We start from the raw sequence: 16,264 nt of genomic DNA, 5'->3' as shown, positions 1-16,264 counted from the left end.
GAAAGGGGAAGTTATAACATTCATTTCAACCTCTTTGTATCTTCTGCTAAATACAAATCTAGTCCACTATTTGAGATATCCTCACTCCTGGTCCTTACCACTAACGACACTTGGGTTTAGTGTTGATCTGGAAATCTGTTTGCAGTACAATATCTGGCCTAGAAATGCCACACCATTCAAATGTAGTAAAATCTAAGACGCATCATATCATTATTAAAGTTCTGTACCAAAATGAAATATGCAGAAAACAAGGTAATATTTCACTGCAACATGTAGACAAACTGCTGAGACTTCATAAGCAGTATGCATATCACAAATAATTATTCTAGTGATGCTGAGAATTCATCAACGGCATTAGAGCCTTTCACGGCGTCTTGGCCTTGGGCGGTGCTGGGAGCAACTGCACAAGGAAAATAAGGCATCTCAATACACTAGCTAGAAGTTTTGATAAGCTTTAATTCCTTTTGAAAAGATTAATTGAAGTTAGGTCAATCTAAGGTATCCAAAATCTTCTCCTTATTTATCATGCTTTTCCTTCTTTAATTGTAAATCATTTCCACTGTAGTTGATAGTATCACCCACAGCTTAAGTAGACCAGGAGAAGATGAATACATAAGTGATATGTACCTGATAACATGATATCAAGGAGCTAACAAATCCAAAGGCTCCTGTTACACGAGGAGTGACCTTCTTAGGTGCCAATTGGAGTAATCCAACAGCAACTACTATGTCAATGCCTGCTTTAATCAGGGCTAGGGACCTCTCATTTGACTTCTGAAGCTTACTCCGGTATTGCTCGTTCTACAATGCAAAATTTACCAAACATCACAAATGTGAATAATCTTCAAAGGGAAATTCCACAGAGCTACCAAATAAACATAATGCACGATGCTTGGAATTGGCAAACCTTGTATTTTTCGCTACTCTTGAGTTCCTTCTCCAGCTTTTTCATTGATGCTGAAAGTCTCCCGAGCTCACCAATCTGTGGTAATTAGCAAAGTGTTAGACAAACTATTGGCATAAAAGCAAATACTAGGAGCAATGATCAAGCACTAGTTTCACGTGCCGAATAGTAAGGTGAGGAGTAACCTCCACTAAAGTGGTACAGATCGAGGAACCCATCCAACAAAAGAGAGAGATCCTGCCAAGTAACTCAGTGCGTTCTTTGTTCTGTGTAAAACAAAACAAGAATGTTAGGACATTTACCATTCATTGTCTTATCTCTAGAGAAACCGAACGACTGCATAATACAAAAAAATTAATACCTTGTAAATGCCTGTCCTTCCAAGCCACACAAATTGATCCAGAAACAAGAAAGTCGATAGCAATGCATTTTTTGACTGCAATCACCAGCACTGTTAGACAGGTAACACTACAATAAAAATTATGGATCACAAGAAGAGAGAGTGGGTATTTACCTTTCCCAGCAAGATGAGTGGGAGTGGGGTTCCTGGGGCAGGTGGACTAATAAGCCCATGCAGATCATTTATAAACTGTAGCAGAAAAGGACACAAGACTCAAAAGACATAATAGATAATGGTGAAAATAAATGCTATTATAATTAGTACCACTGTTTGAATAATAGAAATGCTCTTAATATGAATATGTCAAAATACATTGAATGCTAACCTTGAAAAGACGGAATACTTTCCTTGCTAAGCTAGTTGTTTTGTCAACATTTTGAGCAGTGCCAGGCTCTCCATTACTCAGGAATTTTGAACCATATTGTATTGCCCTACATATTTTGTCCCTTGCCTCTGCTTTGTTTAAGTACAAAACTGCAAGGGCAAGTTCTGCTCTGGCTGCATCTAGGCCACTCATTTTACTCTACAACTACTGCAAAATAAGAAACGCACAAGGTTAACATCATAAGAAAACCGGATAGGTGGTAGGAGGACAAGATGCAGCCCTTGATATGCTTCGGCCACTGTTCAGAAGCAAACTGAGTACTTCTCTAATAGAGAACCATTTTGTATTTGTTGCAAAGAAACGTGACAAACTAGTGAACTACAATGAGCCCCTAGGATGTGCCTATCAATCTGGGTGTCTGGACTATTATGTCCATTGCTTGTAAGTTTCCCTTTCAAAAAGGGATAGAGAGGAGGAAAAAGAAGTCACCAGTTTTGGAGAAAAGTTAATACTTGGGAACACGACTTGACATCTTAAATACAGGAGAACTAATAAGAGATAAGAGCTCAAAACCAAGATTAACAAACAAACGACTCTGATAACCAAAGAAGTAATATCAAATGACGATATTTATCAAATCTCAGTTTCGATCATAATACTCTTATTTTATTGTAAGAGAGGAAGAAGCACATTATATGAGCTATGCAAAGTGCAAACAAAGGTTCTTCCATCTAACTATGCTGGAAGGAGATAGCCTTTATAGCAAATGAAACAATGACTACCATCTGCAGAGTCTTTAATTTTGCATATCCCGCATTTAGAATTCCCCTGCCTAAACCAGGATTGCAATACGTGGGGCATAAACAATTCTGTACGTCTACCTTTCCTTTCCTTGGAGGTGGAAAGCTTAGCAGAAACTAGAGAGGGCTTATTCGATGTCTCATGGCACTTCAAGATAATCCTTTTTTTCACCAGAGAAATTATTATTTGAAAAGACAAAGGAACAATGAAACAGATATCGATATAGATTATGGCGTCGTTATTGAAAAAGGCTGTCCATAGCGGTCTTTTTTATCAACTCAATGTGAATTTGTGTAAATTATAGCTTGTAGCTCTCTTGTTTTCTAGAGATAGGCTCTATCAAAGCTTCTACTGGCTATTTCAAATATATCTCATTGATATTCCCTTCCTCAATATTACAGTATTTTTTTCTCAGCATCAAAAAGAATGTTACTGGTTCGGCAAAGCCATCAACCATATACTCTTTGCCCCAATTGTCCTAAAGTGATATCCTCCAAGTTCCATTGCCACATCTTGAATCATTCTACGTACCAATAGACTAACCCAGACTACATAAACGAAACCAGACAGGATGGAAGAAGATCAAACTTCCAAAGATCAAAGAAGAAGAGAAAAAGGAACCGAGACATGCTGAATTGATTCAAAAACACAACCGAAATCCTTCGAAATCTAGGTATTTAGAATTTTCAGCAGCTCACATGCTTTATCATACAGTCAATATCACTCCAAGTTAAGCTCAAATATGCTAAGAACAAAGTTAAACTGGAAAATCCTAGACTCAACCATCACTGACAAACAAAAGCATTAGACTATTTGGAAAGAAAAAAAAAACACATCTTTGGCTCAGGGACTAATAAACATCAACATATGTATAAATATTTGAAACGAATCAACAGAAACACGGCCAGTGACAACAAATGGAACTGATAATTAACTAAAAAACAATCTTTTTTGTAGAAGTAAACTATAATCCAGTCATTAAAGATTATTAAACTAACACCCAAGGATTAAGGATTCAATAGAATCAGAAAAACTATAAAACTGAAACCTGGGAATTAAAGATTGAATAGAATAGAACCCCAATAAAAGGCATATGATGTTGACACATGTTATTTTCAGCAATACGAAGAATCCCATAAATTGGGACCAAACAAAACCAATAAAAGAGAATTCTGATTCAAAACATAAAAAAGTGAATCTATAGGAATAATAAAGCATAAACTTTGATACCTAACCTGATGAAGGGCAGAGTCAAAAGCAAACAGATAGGGCTTGTGAAATGAACAAAAAAACAAAGGAGAGAACAGACGTACACTTGAAAGCAAGAACGTTTATATAGTCAGAGTTGGCTTACCGGGTTTCGTGCCACACCCTTTTGTCTTGAAAGTTACAACAAAATTTACTAAAAAAGAAAAGTTTATCGTATAGAGAGAGAGAGAGAGAGCTGTGTCTGAGCTGTTTGTTCAATCTTGGCTGTTGTTGATTATAGGATGCGGACTGAGGTTTTTTTTTTTTTTTTGGGTAAAACAGATAAGGCCTTGCTTGGTCCTCTCTTTTTTCTCTCCTAAAACTTCACTATCCAAAATTTTGATTTTAATGTTACACGTACTGAAACAGATCTTTGTATAATCAATGCTATTTAGTAATTTATTATTTTTTCTATCCCAATTTATGTGATACTATCCGTTTTCCGAAATTCACAAAAGAGAATGTTTTTGAAAGTTATTCCGTCTCATAAACCAATATACAATATTCTCTTGCGATTTGCGCCAACTTAAGAAAATACTAACTTTTAAAGAGAAAAAAAAGGTAATTTTACTGAATTGCCCCTAATTAAATAGGTATTAGGATTTGATCACATAACACTTAATAAGGACAAATCTGAAAAAATTAGGTTAATTCTTTCTTGATTTGATAAGTGGACACTCTTTTTTACCTAAAAAAAAAGGCTAAGTGGACACTCTTTTTTATTCGGAGGGAGTATTATACAATATTATATCTAGGAACAGACATTATCAACCTTGTATAGCAGCGTGCAAAAGGTGTCTATACACAAATATGAGCTAAATCGGATAACAAACTTTAAATATGCGCTATGTGGCGTAAATATTTTCAAAAATAGCCATAGAGCGTAATTTTCCTTCAAAATATGTGAATTATATTCAGTATTTTAAAATACTTTTTTATTGCATTGTATAATTTTTAAGTGTATATATATTAAAATATTAAATTTATCAGATTTAATTAGCTCTGAAGATTAATTAAATTAACTCTCGACAAGCGAGAAAAATCACATAATTGAGACGGAAGGAATCATTTTTGTCATGCTGCTGAAATATTTATTATGAAAAATTATCTATGTATTAATTTCCTATTTTTTTTTCATGATAAATATGTAGAAGTTAAACTCCAATAATTTTATTTTACTAGTGATTTGAGTTGGCTTTCTATTTCTAAAAGCGGACAGATGCGGTGCACAGCAAATATGACTTTGCTATTGTGATAGGCTTAGGGCGTCAGCTAAGGCTAATTTTCTCTTGTGGGCCCCACTAAGATGCACGATTAAAAAATGAGAACTCAAAAACGAATAATGATGTAATAATATGTGATAAATAATTTAATCTGATGTGATAATTTGTCTGTGAAGGATATTTTGACCATTTTAATATTATTATTATTATTATTATTATTATTATTATTATATTAAAGTGGCTGATTAAAGCGGCTGTTCAAGAGCATTTACCACCTTTTCGTTGTGGCCATAAAGTGGCAGAGAAATGATCTCTTTTGCTCTTACGTTTTGGTGCATTGATAGACCATTACTTTCTATTCTTCCACTATCTCATTATTTATATGAGTTATGGATGAACGTGGTCTTATGTTCCTTTGTAATCTCCTATTTATTACTCACCCTTTATTCATTTTCTTTAGCGTATACTTCATTTGAGGAGTCCAAAATCATGTTTGGTGATTCTCACACTACTCAAGTGCTTGGAAAGGGAGATGTCGAGTTGAGCTTCACCTCTGGAAGGGTATTAATTTTAAAAGATGAACTTTTTACTCCTTCCATGAAAAAAAAAATTGATGTCTAGTTTTCAAACAAATTATTGAGTTTGATCAATACGTAATAGTGAAAAAATGTATTTTTGTGGAAAAGGAATATGCTTGCGATGGGATGTTTAAGTTGAATGTTGAGATGAATAAAGTTACTAATTCTGTTTACATGCTTTCTTCTATTACTTTTTGGCATACTTGTTTGTGTCATATTAATAATCGTTATGTGGGAATCATGAGTAATTTAGGATTAATCCCAATGATTCAAAAGGATTTTGAAAAATGTGAGGCTTGTAGTAAAGCCAAAATCACAAAAGGCCTCATTTTCAAGTTGAAAGAAAAAATGGGTTGTTAGAATTAATTCATACTGATATTTGTGAATTTGGAGGAATTTTAACTCATGGAGGAAGTAGATATTTTATCATTTTTATCGATGATTTTTCTAAGTATACATATGTTTTCTTGATGAAAAATAAAAGTGATGCTTTTGAAAATTTTGAAAACTTTAAAATTTATATCCATGAAATTGAAAATTAGTTTGGTAAAAAAATAAAAAGAATTAGAAGTGATAGAGGTCGTGAATACGAGTCTAATGAGTTTAATTCTTTTGTTAGATCATTGGGAATAATTTATGAAATTACTCCACCTTATTGTCCTGCATCTAACGGTGTAGTAGAAAGAAAAATTAGAACCTTAGTTGTGTTGACAAATGACATGCTTATTGAGTCAAGTGCACCTCTAAATTTTTGGGGTGAAGTTATTCTGACTGCTTGTTATGTGTTGAATCGCGTGCCTCATAAAAAGACAAAATTAACATCATTTGAGTTGTGGAAAGGTCACAAATCAAATTTGGGATATTTAAAAAGTTTGGGGTTGTCTAGCTTATGTAAGGCTAATGGATCCCAAAATTTTTAAGTTGGGTAAAAAAGTTACTACTTCTGCTTTTCTTGGTTATGCTTCAAATAATACAGCCTATAGATTTTTTAGTCTTGAAGATAATATAATAATAGAATCGGATAATGCTATTTTTCATGAAAATAAATTTCAATTTGATTCTAAAAATAGTGGGGGTCATGGGACTAACGAAAATATTTTGTTACTACCTAGTTCTTCTACTTCTATTTTGCAAAATAAAGAAAATGATGATTTTGAGTTAAGAAGAAGTAAAAGAGCTAGAGTAGAAAAAGATTTTGGTCCTGACTTTTATGTTTTTAATGTTGGAGATGACCCTTTCACTTTACAAGAAGTTTTATCTTAAGATGATATTGTTTTTTTGGAAAGAGGTTGTAAATGATGAAATGGAATCAGTTATTTCCAATAAAATTAGAAGTTAGTTGATTTACCACTGAGTTGTAAAACAATTGGGTGTAAATGGGCTAGAAGGCCTAGAACGTTTTGATACTTTTTCTCCGGTAACTAGAATTACATCCACAAGTCTTTTAATTGCTATCGCTACAATTTTTGATTTGCATATTCATCAAATGGATATAAAAACTGTCTTTTTAACTGGGGACCCAAATGAGGAAATATATATGGAACAACCCGAAGGTTTTGTTGAAGCAGGCCAAGAAAGCAAAGTATGTAAACTTACTAAATCCCTATATGACTTGAAACAGGCACCAAAGCAATGGCATGCGAAATTTGATTCCTGCACGATTGAAAATGGTTTAAAAACAAATTAGTGTGATAAGTGCATCTATCATAAGTCTTGCAATAATTCACATGTTATTGTTTGCCTCTATGTGGATGATTTATTGATCTTTAGGGTTGGGCATAAATTACCAAAACCCGAATTACCGAACCGAACAGATTATTTCGGTAATTCGGTATTTAATAATTCGATACGGTATTCGGGAGTAAAAATTTAAAATTACGGTATTCGAGATTGGATTCGGTACGAGATATTAGTACCGTTCGATATTTTCCCAATACCGAATTATTTAGTAATACTATGGGGTTTCTGCATCTGTTTCCTCCTATTTCCTGCTCTTCTTCCCTTTGTTCTGCTTGTCCCAAAACTGTACTTCTTCAATTTAAATATGAAAGAGATAGACATTTAGAATTATATGCATTTGCTTTTTCCGGAGCTACGAGCCATAAATATTTCTCTCTATTCTTTTCTTTTTCAGATTTTTTTTTTGCTTTCTAAGAAAATTATATCTAGCACACATAATGTTTAGCTGCCCAAAATTTTTGCAATTCCATTAGTTTGTCACCTAATTTCAAATACACAATAGGTGAAAGATGGGTTTGCATTCATGGCCTTTGAAGTAAATGATAATATCTTATTATTAATATTTGCTTTCTTGAACGGTAAATTCCGAATATCGTGCCGAAATTTACCAAACCGAATTTTGATTTACCGAACTGAATCAAACTTTTTCAGTTCGGTATTTGGTATCTACTTTCAATTACCGATTACCGAATTACCGAACCCGAACTTTGAAAATACCGAACCGGATCCCAAATGCTCACCCCTATTGATCTTTGGCTCTAACATGAATGTCATTGGTGGAACTAAAAATATACCTAGCAGCCATTTTGATATGAAAGATCTTGGTGAGGCAAATTTTATTCTTGGAATAAAAATTACTAAAACATGTGATGGAAAATTCCTTGACCAGTCAAGGGGTGCCTTCAGGAATACAGACACAAGTGGTGCATGGTTGTCGTCAGCTTATGCCGTAAGGTGTTGGGTTAAGTCCCGCAACGAGCGCAATGTTGTAACTCTTTTTGATTCAAGTGTTCACTTGTTTCCTATTCAAAGTGAAAATGATGCGATAAATCAAAAGGAATATACTAGCTTAATTGGAAGTTTGAGATATATGACTGATTGCACTAGGCCTGATATTGCATATGCAGTTGGAGTACTTAGCAAGTTTACAAGCAAGCCAAGTAGTGAACATTGGCATGCTATAACGAGAGTTATGAAATATTTAGTGGGTACAAAAACTTATGGCTTGTTTTATAAAAAATATTTTGTTGTACTTTAAGGCTTTTCTGATGCAGATTGGAACACTTTATCTGGTGATTCCTGTTCTACCACTGGTTATATTTTTATGTCGGCAGGTGGTGCTATTTGTTGGAAATCAAAAAAATAAACTATTATTGCTAACTCTACCATGGAGGCTGAACTAATTGCTTTAGCTTCAGCTAGCGAAGAAGCGAATTGGTTAAGAGATTTATTATTTCAAATACCTTATTTTGAAAAAACATCATCCTATTTTATTACATTGTGATAGCAGCTGCAATTGATAGAGTTCAAAACCGTTATTATAACGGTAAATCCAGACCTATAAGGAGAAAACACAGTACTGTGAGATCATATTTGACAAGTGGTATCATTAATGTTGATTATGTCAAATCTTGTGATAATCTTGCAGATCCACTAACTAAGGCCTTGGCAAGAGAATGGGCCTGGAGCACATTGAGGGGGATCGGATTGAAGCCTATAAATTCATGAGTCGTATATGAGGAAACCCAACCTGGGGACTAGAGATCCTATAACCAGGTTCAATGGGAAAAACGAACCATATGATGACTTATTGAGAAAATGCACTGTTTTATTTATTCCCTCCCTATGGTGTGAGTGCATTATTCTGTAACAGTTTGTGGAGGTTGAATCTATAAACTCTTAATGAAATTATGTAACTCGTATGAGTGGGGTGTTAAGTTACAGAAGCTTCCTTGACAGATTTCACCTATGTGAGTGTGGAAGTAGGCCGCTTCCTATGAGAATTAGGCTTGTTCTCAAAAGCACTCATGAAACCGGGATAGTACAAGGTCGTAATGTGCTGGCTGTGAAAGCTCATGCCAACACCTTGATTATTATATGTAAGTAGTAATTCTTTATTTCCCTTATGCAGTCATAGTTCAAGTCAAACACCACTACGACTCTGGAGTAAAAATTATTGTTTTACTAAGTGGAGGTTCAATGCAAAGCACACCTTCATTACGCATAGTCTACCTTCAGCTGATAAACTCTCTGAAATTAATATTAAAATGAGTGAGAGATTGAACCATATTTTGACCATTTTAATTATTATTATTATTATTATTATTATTATTATTATTATTATTATTATATTAAAGTGGCTGATTTAGTGGCTGTTCAAGAGCATTTAAAATCTTTCCTTGTGGCCATAAAGTGGCAGAGAAATGATCTCTTTTGCTCTTATGTTTTGGTGCCTTAATAGACCATTACTTTCTATTCTTTCACTCTCTCATTATTCATATGAGTTATGGATGAATGTTGTCTTATTTTCTTTTGTAACCTCCTACTCATTACTCACTCTTATTCATTCTCTTTAATATTGTAACTCATGTGTCACGACCCAACCCCGTAGGCCGTGACTAGCGCCCGATCTGGGCACCCAAACACATCTATCAAACTCTATCTCAAATTATATCAAACACATTCAAGTATATAACAGAAGCCGACAAGGCTGTGTTTCAAATTTATATAATTTCCAGAAAAATTTCGGCAGAGTTTCCTTTGTTTTACGGACTATCCCAAAATAACCTTGCGCACAGAAGTACCAACAAAGGCCACACAGGGCCAACAAAACAACATGTAAACATATGCGGACTGGCCGCAGCGGCGAATGGGATCGCCCAAACACAACATATACACACGCATCCGAACAGAAAGACCCTAACCCACAAACATGTCCACAGACCTCTAAACAGACCGACAGAATCATATGACGGGACAAGGCCCCGCCGTACCCATGAACGAATATATACAAATGCACTAATAAATATATATACTAAAAGTATAAGCTCCGGAAAGAGAGGAGCACTCCGAATAGCAGAAAGGGTGTCCTAAACAGGTGGATCACGAGGCTGTGCGTCTGTACCTGCGGGCATGAAACGCAGCCCCCGGAGAAGGGGGTCAGTACGAAATATGTACTGAGTATGCAAAGCAGAAGGTACAGAAATAAATCTGAATAATAATCGCATCAGATATATAGAAAATAATACATATCAAAAAAAAAAAAAATCAAAATGTTTATTTCCCAAGTATAAATTATGCATAGGGCACTGGAAAATGTGGTCGCCCGCCTGTCGATGGCGCCACAACACAACATAACACCAGAAAGTTTCAAATCTCCGAATCCCCGTCACATATCACAACACAGCATAACGCCAAACATAAGTGGAACCCGGCCCTCGAGCGAGGAGCACGGTGAACCATAATCACAGCATAACACCGGAATGTATCACAAAGCGCACGACAACAGAACCGGCCCGGGAACCGGCGAACGATAACATAGTAGGCACGAGCGGAGTGGTGAGGAATCATATGCATAAAATCATTATTATAAATCTGAAGGATAAGTAAAATAGTCATATTCGAAATCGGAATAATAATTATCACTTTTGATTCAAAGTTGTCGAATTTACATAAAGGGCGTCGCGGGACCCACGGACGAGTATAGACCCGAACTGAGCCCGCCTATGAAAAACATACCCATTATACATCAAGCAAACTCCTATAAAAATTATTGGAGCGATCCGAGCCTCTATGCGAAAAATATGGCATTCAGAGATTACAAAATTCCCTAAAGTGAACATTTTCTATGCGAAGTTCGGAAAGCGATTACTTCAAATACATCATGGTTCATATTTCATAAAAACATACATAAGAGTGCCAAAGAATATATATATGGATCATAACATGCTCGGATCTCGAATTTGGAATTCCCTTAAAGCTCTAATCTACCCTATGTGAAACTAAGGCATGCCAAAAGAAGGAAGGTTGCTTTACATACCTCGTACGCACCCCAAGATCGCCAATCTAAAGTCAATCCCAACCTACGCCTCGGGCTCCCCAAGGTCTACAAATACGCCAACGAATACCAAACATTAGCTAAGGGGACTTAAACCATTCATTCAAACTATTCATTAAATTCTACAGAAAATTCGGCAGCATTTCCCCTGTAAATAGGCTACCCCGAGAATTTGATTCGGCCATATCAACCAAAAACAACAACAACAACCAACCTAACAACATCAACAACCAATTCGAAAAGCAAAATAATAATGGTAGCTCTCCTTTACGCCATTCGACAACTTCCCAATTATTCAATTCTATGGCTTACTTTAAAGCCACTATATCGTTCGTACATTTGATTATTAACCCAAACCCATACTAACAACATTCAAGAACATTCTAAACAATTCACATAATAATTCCAACAACCCAATTTTTTTTTTCCATTTTGGGCCGAAAACAGTCCCTAGCCGAGCAGCCCTCTTTTCATTTTTCCTCATTTTCAAGTCATGGTTTGCGTCACAATCCACAATATAACGATGTCATTTTCATAAAATATACAATTCATGTCAAATGCACGACCAGCCTCAAAACAGCCCGCAACAATTCACCATATCACTTTGGGACATTAAACTTTCGTTTCTAAACTAGAAGTCATCACAACAACCATTAAAACGCTAAGCGACATTAGTGTGTTCTTTGGCATATAGCATGACCCATATTCATCTATCACTACACATATACATATATTGATGATTCTTAGCCATCCTACACACTACAACAATTTAACATGCTACAAGGAATTTATTCAACAACCCAATCACAATACCCATTTACACGGCTAGCACACCCATCACACAACCCACTTCCAATCATACTATATTTCATGATTTCCAACCATTATAAGATACTACAACATGAATATAACCTTCATAACACAAAAACATAATGAATGCTTACCTTTCTTCTTCAACTTTCCAATAGCCTAGGGTTTCCAAAAGATGAAAATAATGGGTTGATCGCTCCAACGATGCTTCCACGCTACTTAGGGACCTCAATATAGTGGGTTTACATCAATGGAATAATTTTAGAGGAGCTAAAAAGAGGGGATGATTTTTTTTTTGCCTTCTTGGCCGTGAGCTTCAATGGAGGGAGTTTTTTTTTTTTTTTTTTTGTTCCAGCTTTTGAAATGTTGGATATGATGACTATGGTCATGTTGCTAATATAATATATGCATTGTCTAGGCCCTACACGTGCCCTTCTAAGGTGGCATGCATTTGATGCCTTCACTTTTGTTTTTCTGAAACTTGCTTTGCAAAGTGTGAGATGAAATGTTCATCCACTTTTCATTTAACTATACATATATTGTTCCCAATTTCCCTACACGTGCTTTTCCCATGTTGACCCACTAACTTAGCTTTATTTCATTATTATATTTATTTATCATAATTTTTAATAACTTTTTTTTTGAAGAATGATCGGGTGGGGCTCACCAAACCTAATTAAGCTAATTAATTTTTAATTAATCACTAAGTATTGTCTAATAATCTAATCACAATTAATTAATTCTAAATTTCCAATAATAATATTTTTACCCTAAATACAATTTATAAACAATTTATGTTCTAATTGAAAATTAAAATTTCTATTTCGTATCCGGGAAAGGTTCCGTCTTTATCTCACGTCGATTCTTTTGCGAATAGCTCGACGTATAAAAATACGGGGTATAACATCATGTAACCTACAAATAATAATTTTTTCATTATCTACCTACTTTACTACCCCATTCATACCTTATTCAATTCAAGAATGATTTTCCTAGCTATAAATAGTTAGTCATCCTTACTTTGTGAGGGTAGAGAAAAAAATATAGAGTGCATGAAAAGTGAGTTAGAAAAAAGAGGGTTTATTTAGTTGAAGGAAGGTGTTTTTTTGGGTGGAGCTTTGGACTCAACATTTTGTCTAGAGTTTGTTGAGTTATACGATGTGATCGGGCTGCTGTATCCTGGAGGGGACAAGTCAGAAAGATTACTGTTGGACCGGTAAAGATTTGCTACAGTGGGCTTGAATCTCCTTAAAGAGAGCGAGATATTCGCGCCTCAGCCGAAGATATTTTTTATTTTATTTTTCAATTGTAATTATAATTTCAGTTGTAATTTCACCAACAATTTTAAGGAGATTCAAATGGCTACAATTGAAAAATCTGTGGATGTTAAAGTGGGAGATCTTAACAACCCATTTCGGTTCAACGGTACTCATTTTAAGAGATGGAAGGGTAAAATAATTTTCTACTTAAGTCTTCTCAATGTTTCTTACGTGTTAACGGAGAAGAATCCAAACAAAGTAGATAACTCTTCCATGAATGATGAAGAACTTATTTCTCTTCAAGAAAAAAAGTTGAAAAGTACGATGAAGATTCATACAAATGTCGGTATTATCTACTTAATTGTCTATCAGATAATTTTTATGATTATTATGATAGAACTTACTCTACTGCAAAGAAAATTTGGAAAGCACTGCAGAGTAAATATGATACCGGGGAGGCTAAAGCGAAAAAATATGCTGCTAGTAGATTTTTTTGTTTTCAAATGGTGGACAACAAATCAGTGGTAGACCAAGCTCAAGATTTTATAATGATCGTTGGGGAGATAAGGTCTGAGGAGATCAAAATTGGAGATAACCTTATTGTTTGTGGCATAATAGATAAACTTCAACCTTTATTGAAGGAATTTCAAAAAACTATGCGCCACAAACAAAAGGAAACTACACTTAAGACGTTGATTATGCGAATCCGCATGGAAGAAGGGGCAAGGGGCCAAGATGCATTGTTGCAAACGGAAGAGAGCAACTTACAGCCCGTCACAAATAAGGTAAATTTAATTACTTCAAATAATGCTGCTCCTAATGCTAACAAAAATACCTCTATGAAGCCTAAAAAGAAAATATTCAAGAAAAATAATGGTAGACCTCCCAAGAAAAATAATGGTGGTAATAACCAAGCACAAAATGGAGGGGACCATGCTTTGTCTGTGACAAGAGTAGGCATATTGCTCGATTTTGCAAATTGGATAGAAAGTTAAACACCCAGTTTTCTTTTATAAGAATTGATCACTAGTAATTAATTAAAGATGTGATAATCTTATCCCTTGATTTTAGTATTTGCATTTCAATTTGTATTTCGTCCATGTTTATACACTTCTTGAATACTCCTATTATTTAAGAGAAATGAAGTTGTGTCCAAACTTATACAGAAAATTAAATATGATACCCTTCTTTTGGAAGGGAAACAATATTTTCCTTTTTTTATAATACTTCAATAACATACTTTAATACTATCACGGAGAGTAAACGCCGAGAGCAAGTGTTGCTATGACAAAATGTTACACTTGGGGAACGAGTTGATAGACTGCTGTTATCAAGCCAAGTGCACGAAAAACCTTTTGTCAATTATGGAAAGTGAATGTAGTTTCATTTAGTACGAGATTGTTCAGAAAGGGAAAGCACAGGCACATCGTCGTCCATCAACCTACAAAAAGGGCCACCTCTGAGAGTGAGACATTGTATTGTGCCTATGTAGCGATTGGACAGAGACGCTCAACTGTGGCAACCTTGCTAAATAATGAAGATGAATGGTGCTATATCCACATGGAGTCTACCGTAAGATTTATACCGGGAAACAAAAAAGGCAAGAGGAGCGTTCAGTCGAATCAGTTTCTCATTTTTCTAAAATTGACTTGGCCGGTTATTGCTCCAACACTTGGGTATTAGCAGCCGTAGCTGCTGTGGAAGTTAGCGTCTTAAAGAAAGTAAGTGCGAGAGGTGCACCTAACCCACCTATCCACTCATCAATCACATGGCACCGAAAATGTATCAGGGCTCAAGTGATTCACCGAAGCGACGAGACCTGCGGTCTTTGGACTTTTCAAACTTAGCGAACTAAAACATCTTAGTACCTAAAAGAAGGAGCATAGTCAAAGGTCTTTGGTGCGTGAATGCCAATTTACAATGTCTCCGTCGCTGACACAGACTACATAGGGCCTCCTCAGCCCGCCCTGGTTCAAATGCCAATTTACAATGTCTCCGTCGCTGACACAAACTACATAGGGCCTCTTCAGCCCGCCCTGGTTCAAATACCATTTTATCCTACCTCGCTCACCGCCCCTCAGGTTTTCACGCCTCACAATGCTTAATTCTCTCACCCTTACTTGAGAAAGGTCATAAATAAAATTAGATGATTATACTACTTATGCTAATAAATACTAAACTTTTTTTACCAGAGTTTAGCAATCCTCAATGCAGCCAACAATCAAAGTGGCTGTTTAATCAAGTTTAGGGAAGAGCTGATCTCATTCGAGGTTCAAGATTTGATCTTTCCCCATGGTTTTTCATGGCTTGTATGACTTGATAGTGATGGTTACTTAAATGTCGAAGCAAAGCCAAATTTGGTGGGGCTACTTGCCAACCCCTCAATGTGCTGATTCTGATGCACAACAAACTCTATCTTCTGGTGATCTCATGTGATTCACTTTCCAGTAATTCTGAAGCAACCACAACAGGCTTGAGAACAACACAATTTTCAAAGAGCAAGTCAAAAAATTACAGCCAAAGTTTAATCATGTTTGAAGCAAGGAACCAATATGTGAAGTACCTAGTTCAACACATTTCTTCAAACGGTATCCGCAGAATACCTTCAATCTGTGATTTATTTTTAGCTGGCGAAATGGAAACTGGAAGTAGAAGAAGTAGCAGTAACTAAATTATACTAGCTGTCACGTTTGAAGCAAGGAACAGAACTGTGATTTCTTCATTGCTAACCTTGGCAAATCTTAGCATGCAGCTCAAAATGATACAGATCAAGTGTATATATGATATATCCATAAACTTTTTGATATAATCCATTAACTAGCTGAAAGAAAACCAGTTCCTCATTGTAAGCACTTCACAGAATGTGCACGATTTTGAAGAAAACAAATTAAGATAGAAGCCTATGCAACACATACTATA

General features: G+C 35.5%; 1 protein-coding gene across 3 annotated transcripts; it reads right to left on the bottom strand.

Annotated features, from left to right (window-relative positions):
- Window positions 1–181: 181 nt before the first annotated feature.
- On the bottom strand, window positions 182–3,945 carry LOC132645669 (peroxisomal membrane protein 11D). 3 transcript variants are annotated; one of them, XM_060362793.1, is made up of 8 exons: window positions 3,785–3,945; window positions 1,630–1,836; window positions 1,419–1,493; window positions 1,266–1,340; window positions 1,090–1,170; window positions 908–982; window positions 628–801; window positions 182–400 (listed from the first exon to the last, which is right to left on the bottom strand). In XM_060362793.1, exons 2-8 carry the CDS (start codon window positions 1,819–1,821, stop codon window positions 365–367), a joined length of 708 nt encoding a protein of 235 aa, XP_060218776.1. In that variant the 5' UTR covers window positions 1,822–1,836; window positions 3,785–3,945; the 3' UTR covers window positions 182–364. The 3 variants fall into 3 exon arrangements, with proteins under 3 accessions (XP_060218776.1, XP_060218775.1, XP_060218777.1); XM_060362792.1 differs by having other exon boundaries at window positions 3,666–3,925; XM_060362794.1 differs by having other exon boundaries at window positions 3,661–3,787.
- Between the last annotated feature and the right edge of the window lie 12,319 nt (window positions 3,946–16,264).

Source organism: Lycium barbarum, chromosome 6 (assembly GCF_019175385.1).
Source record: "Lycium barbarum isolate Lr01 chromosome 6, ASM1917538v2, whole genome shotgun sequence".
Taxonomy (NCBI): Eukaryota; Viridiplantae; Streptophyta; class Magnoliopsida; order Solanales; family Solanaceae; genus Lycium; species Lycium barbarum.
This window is presented reverse-complemented; position numbering and strand designations above follow the sequence as displayed.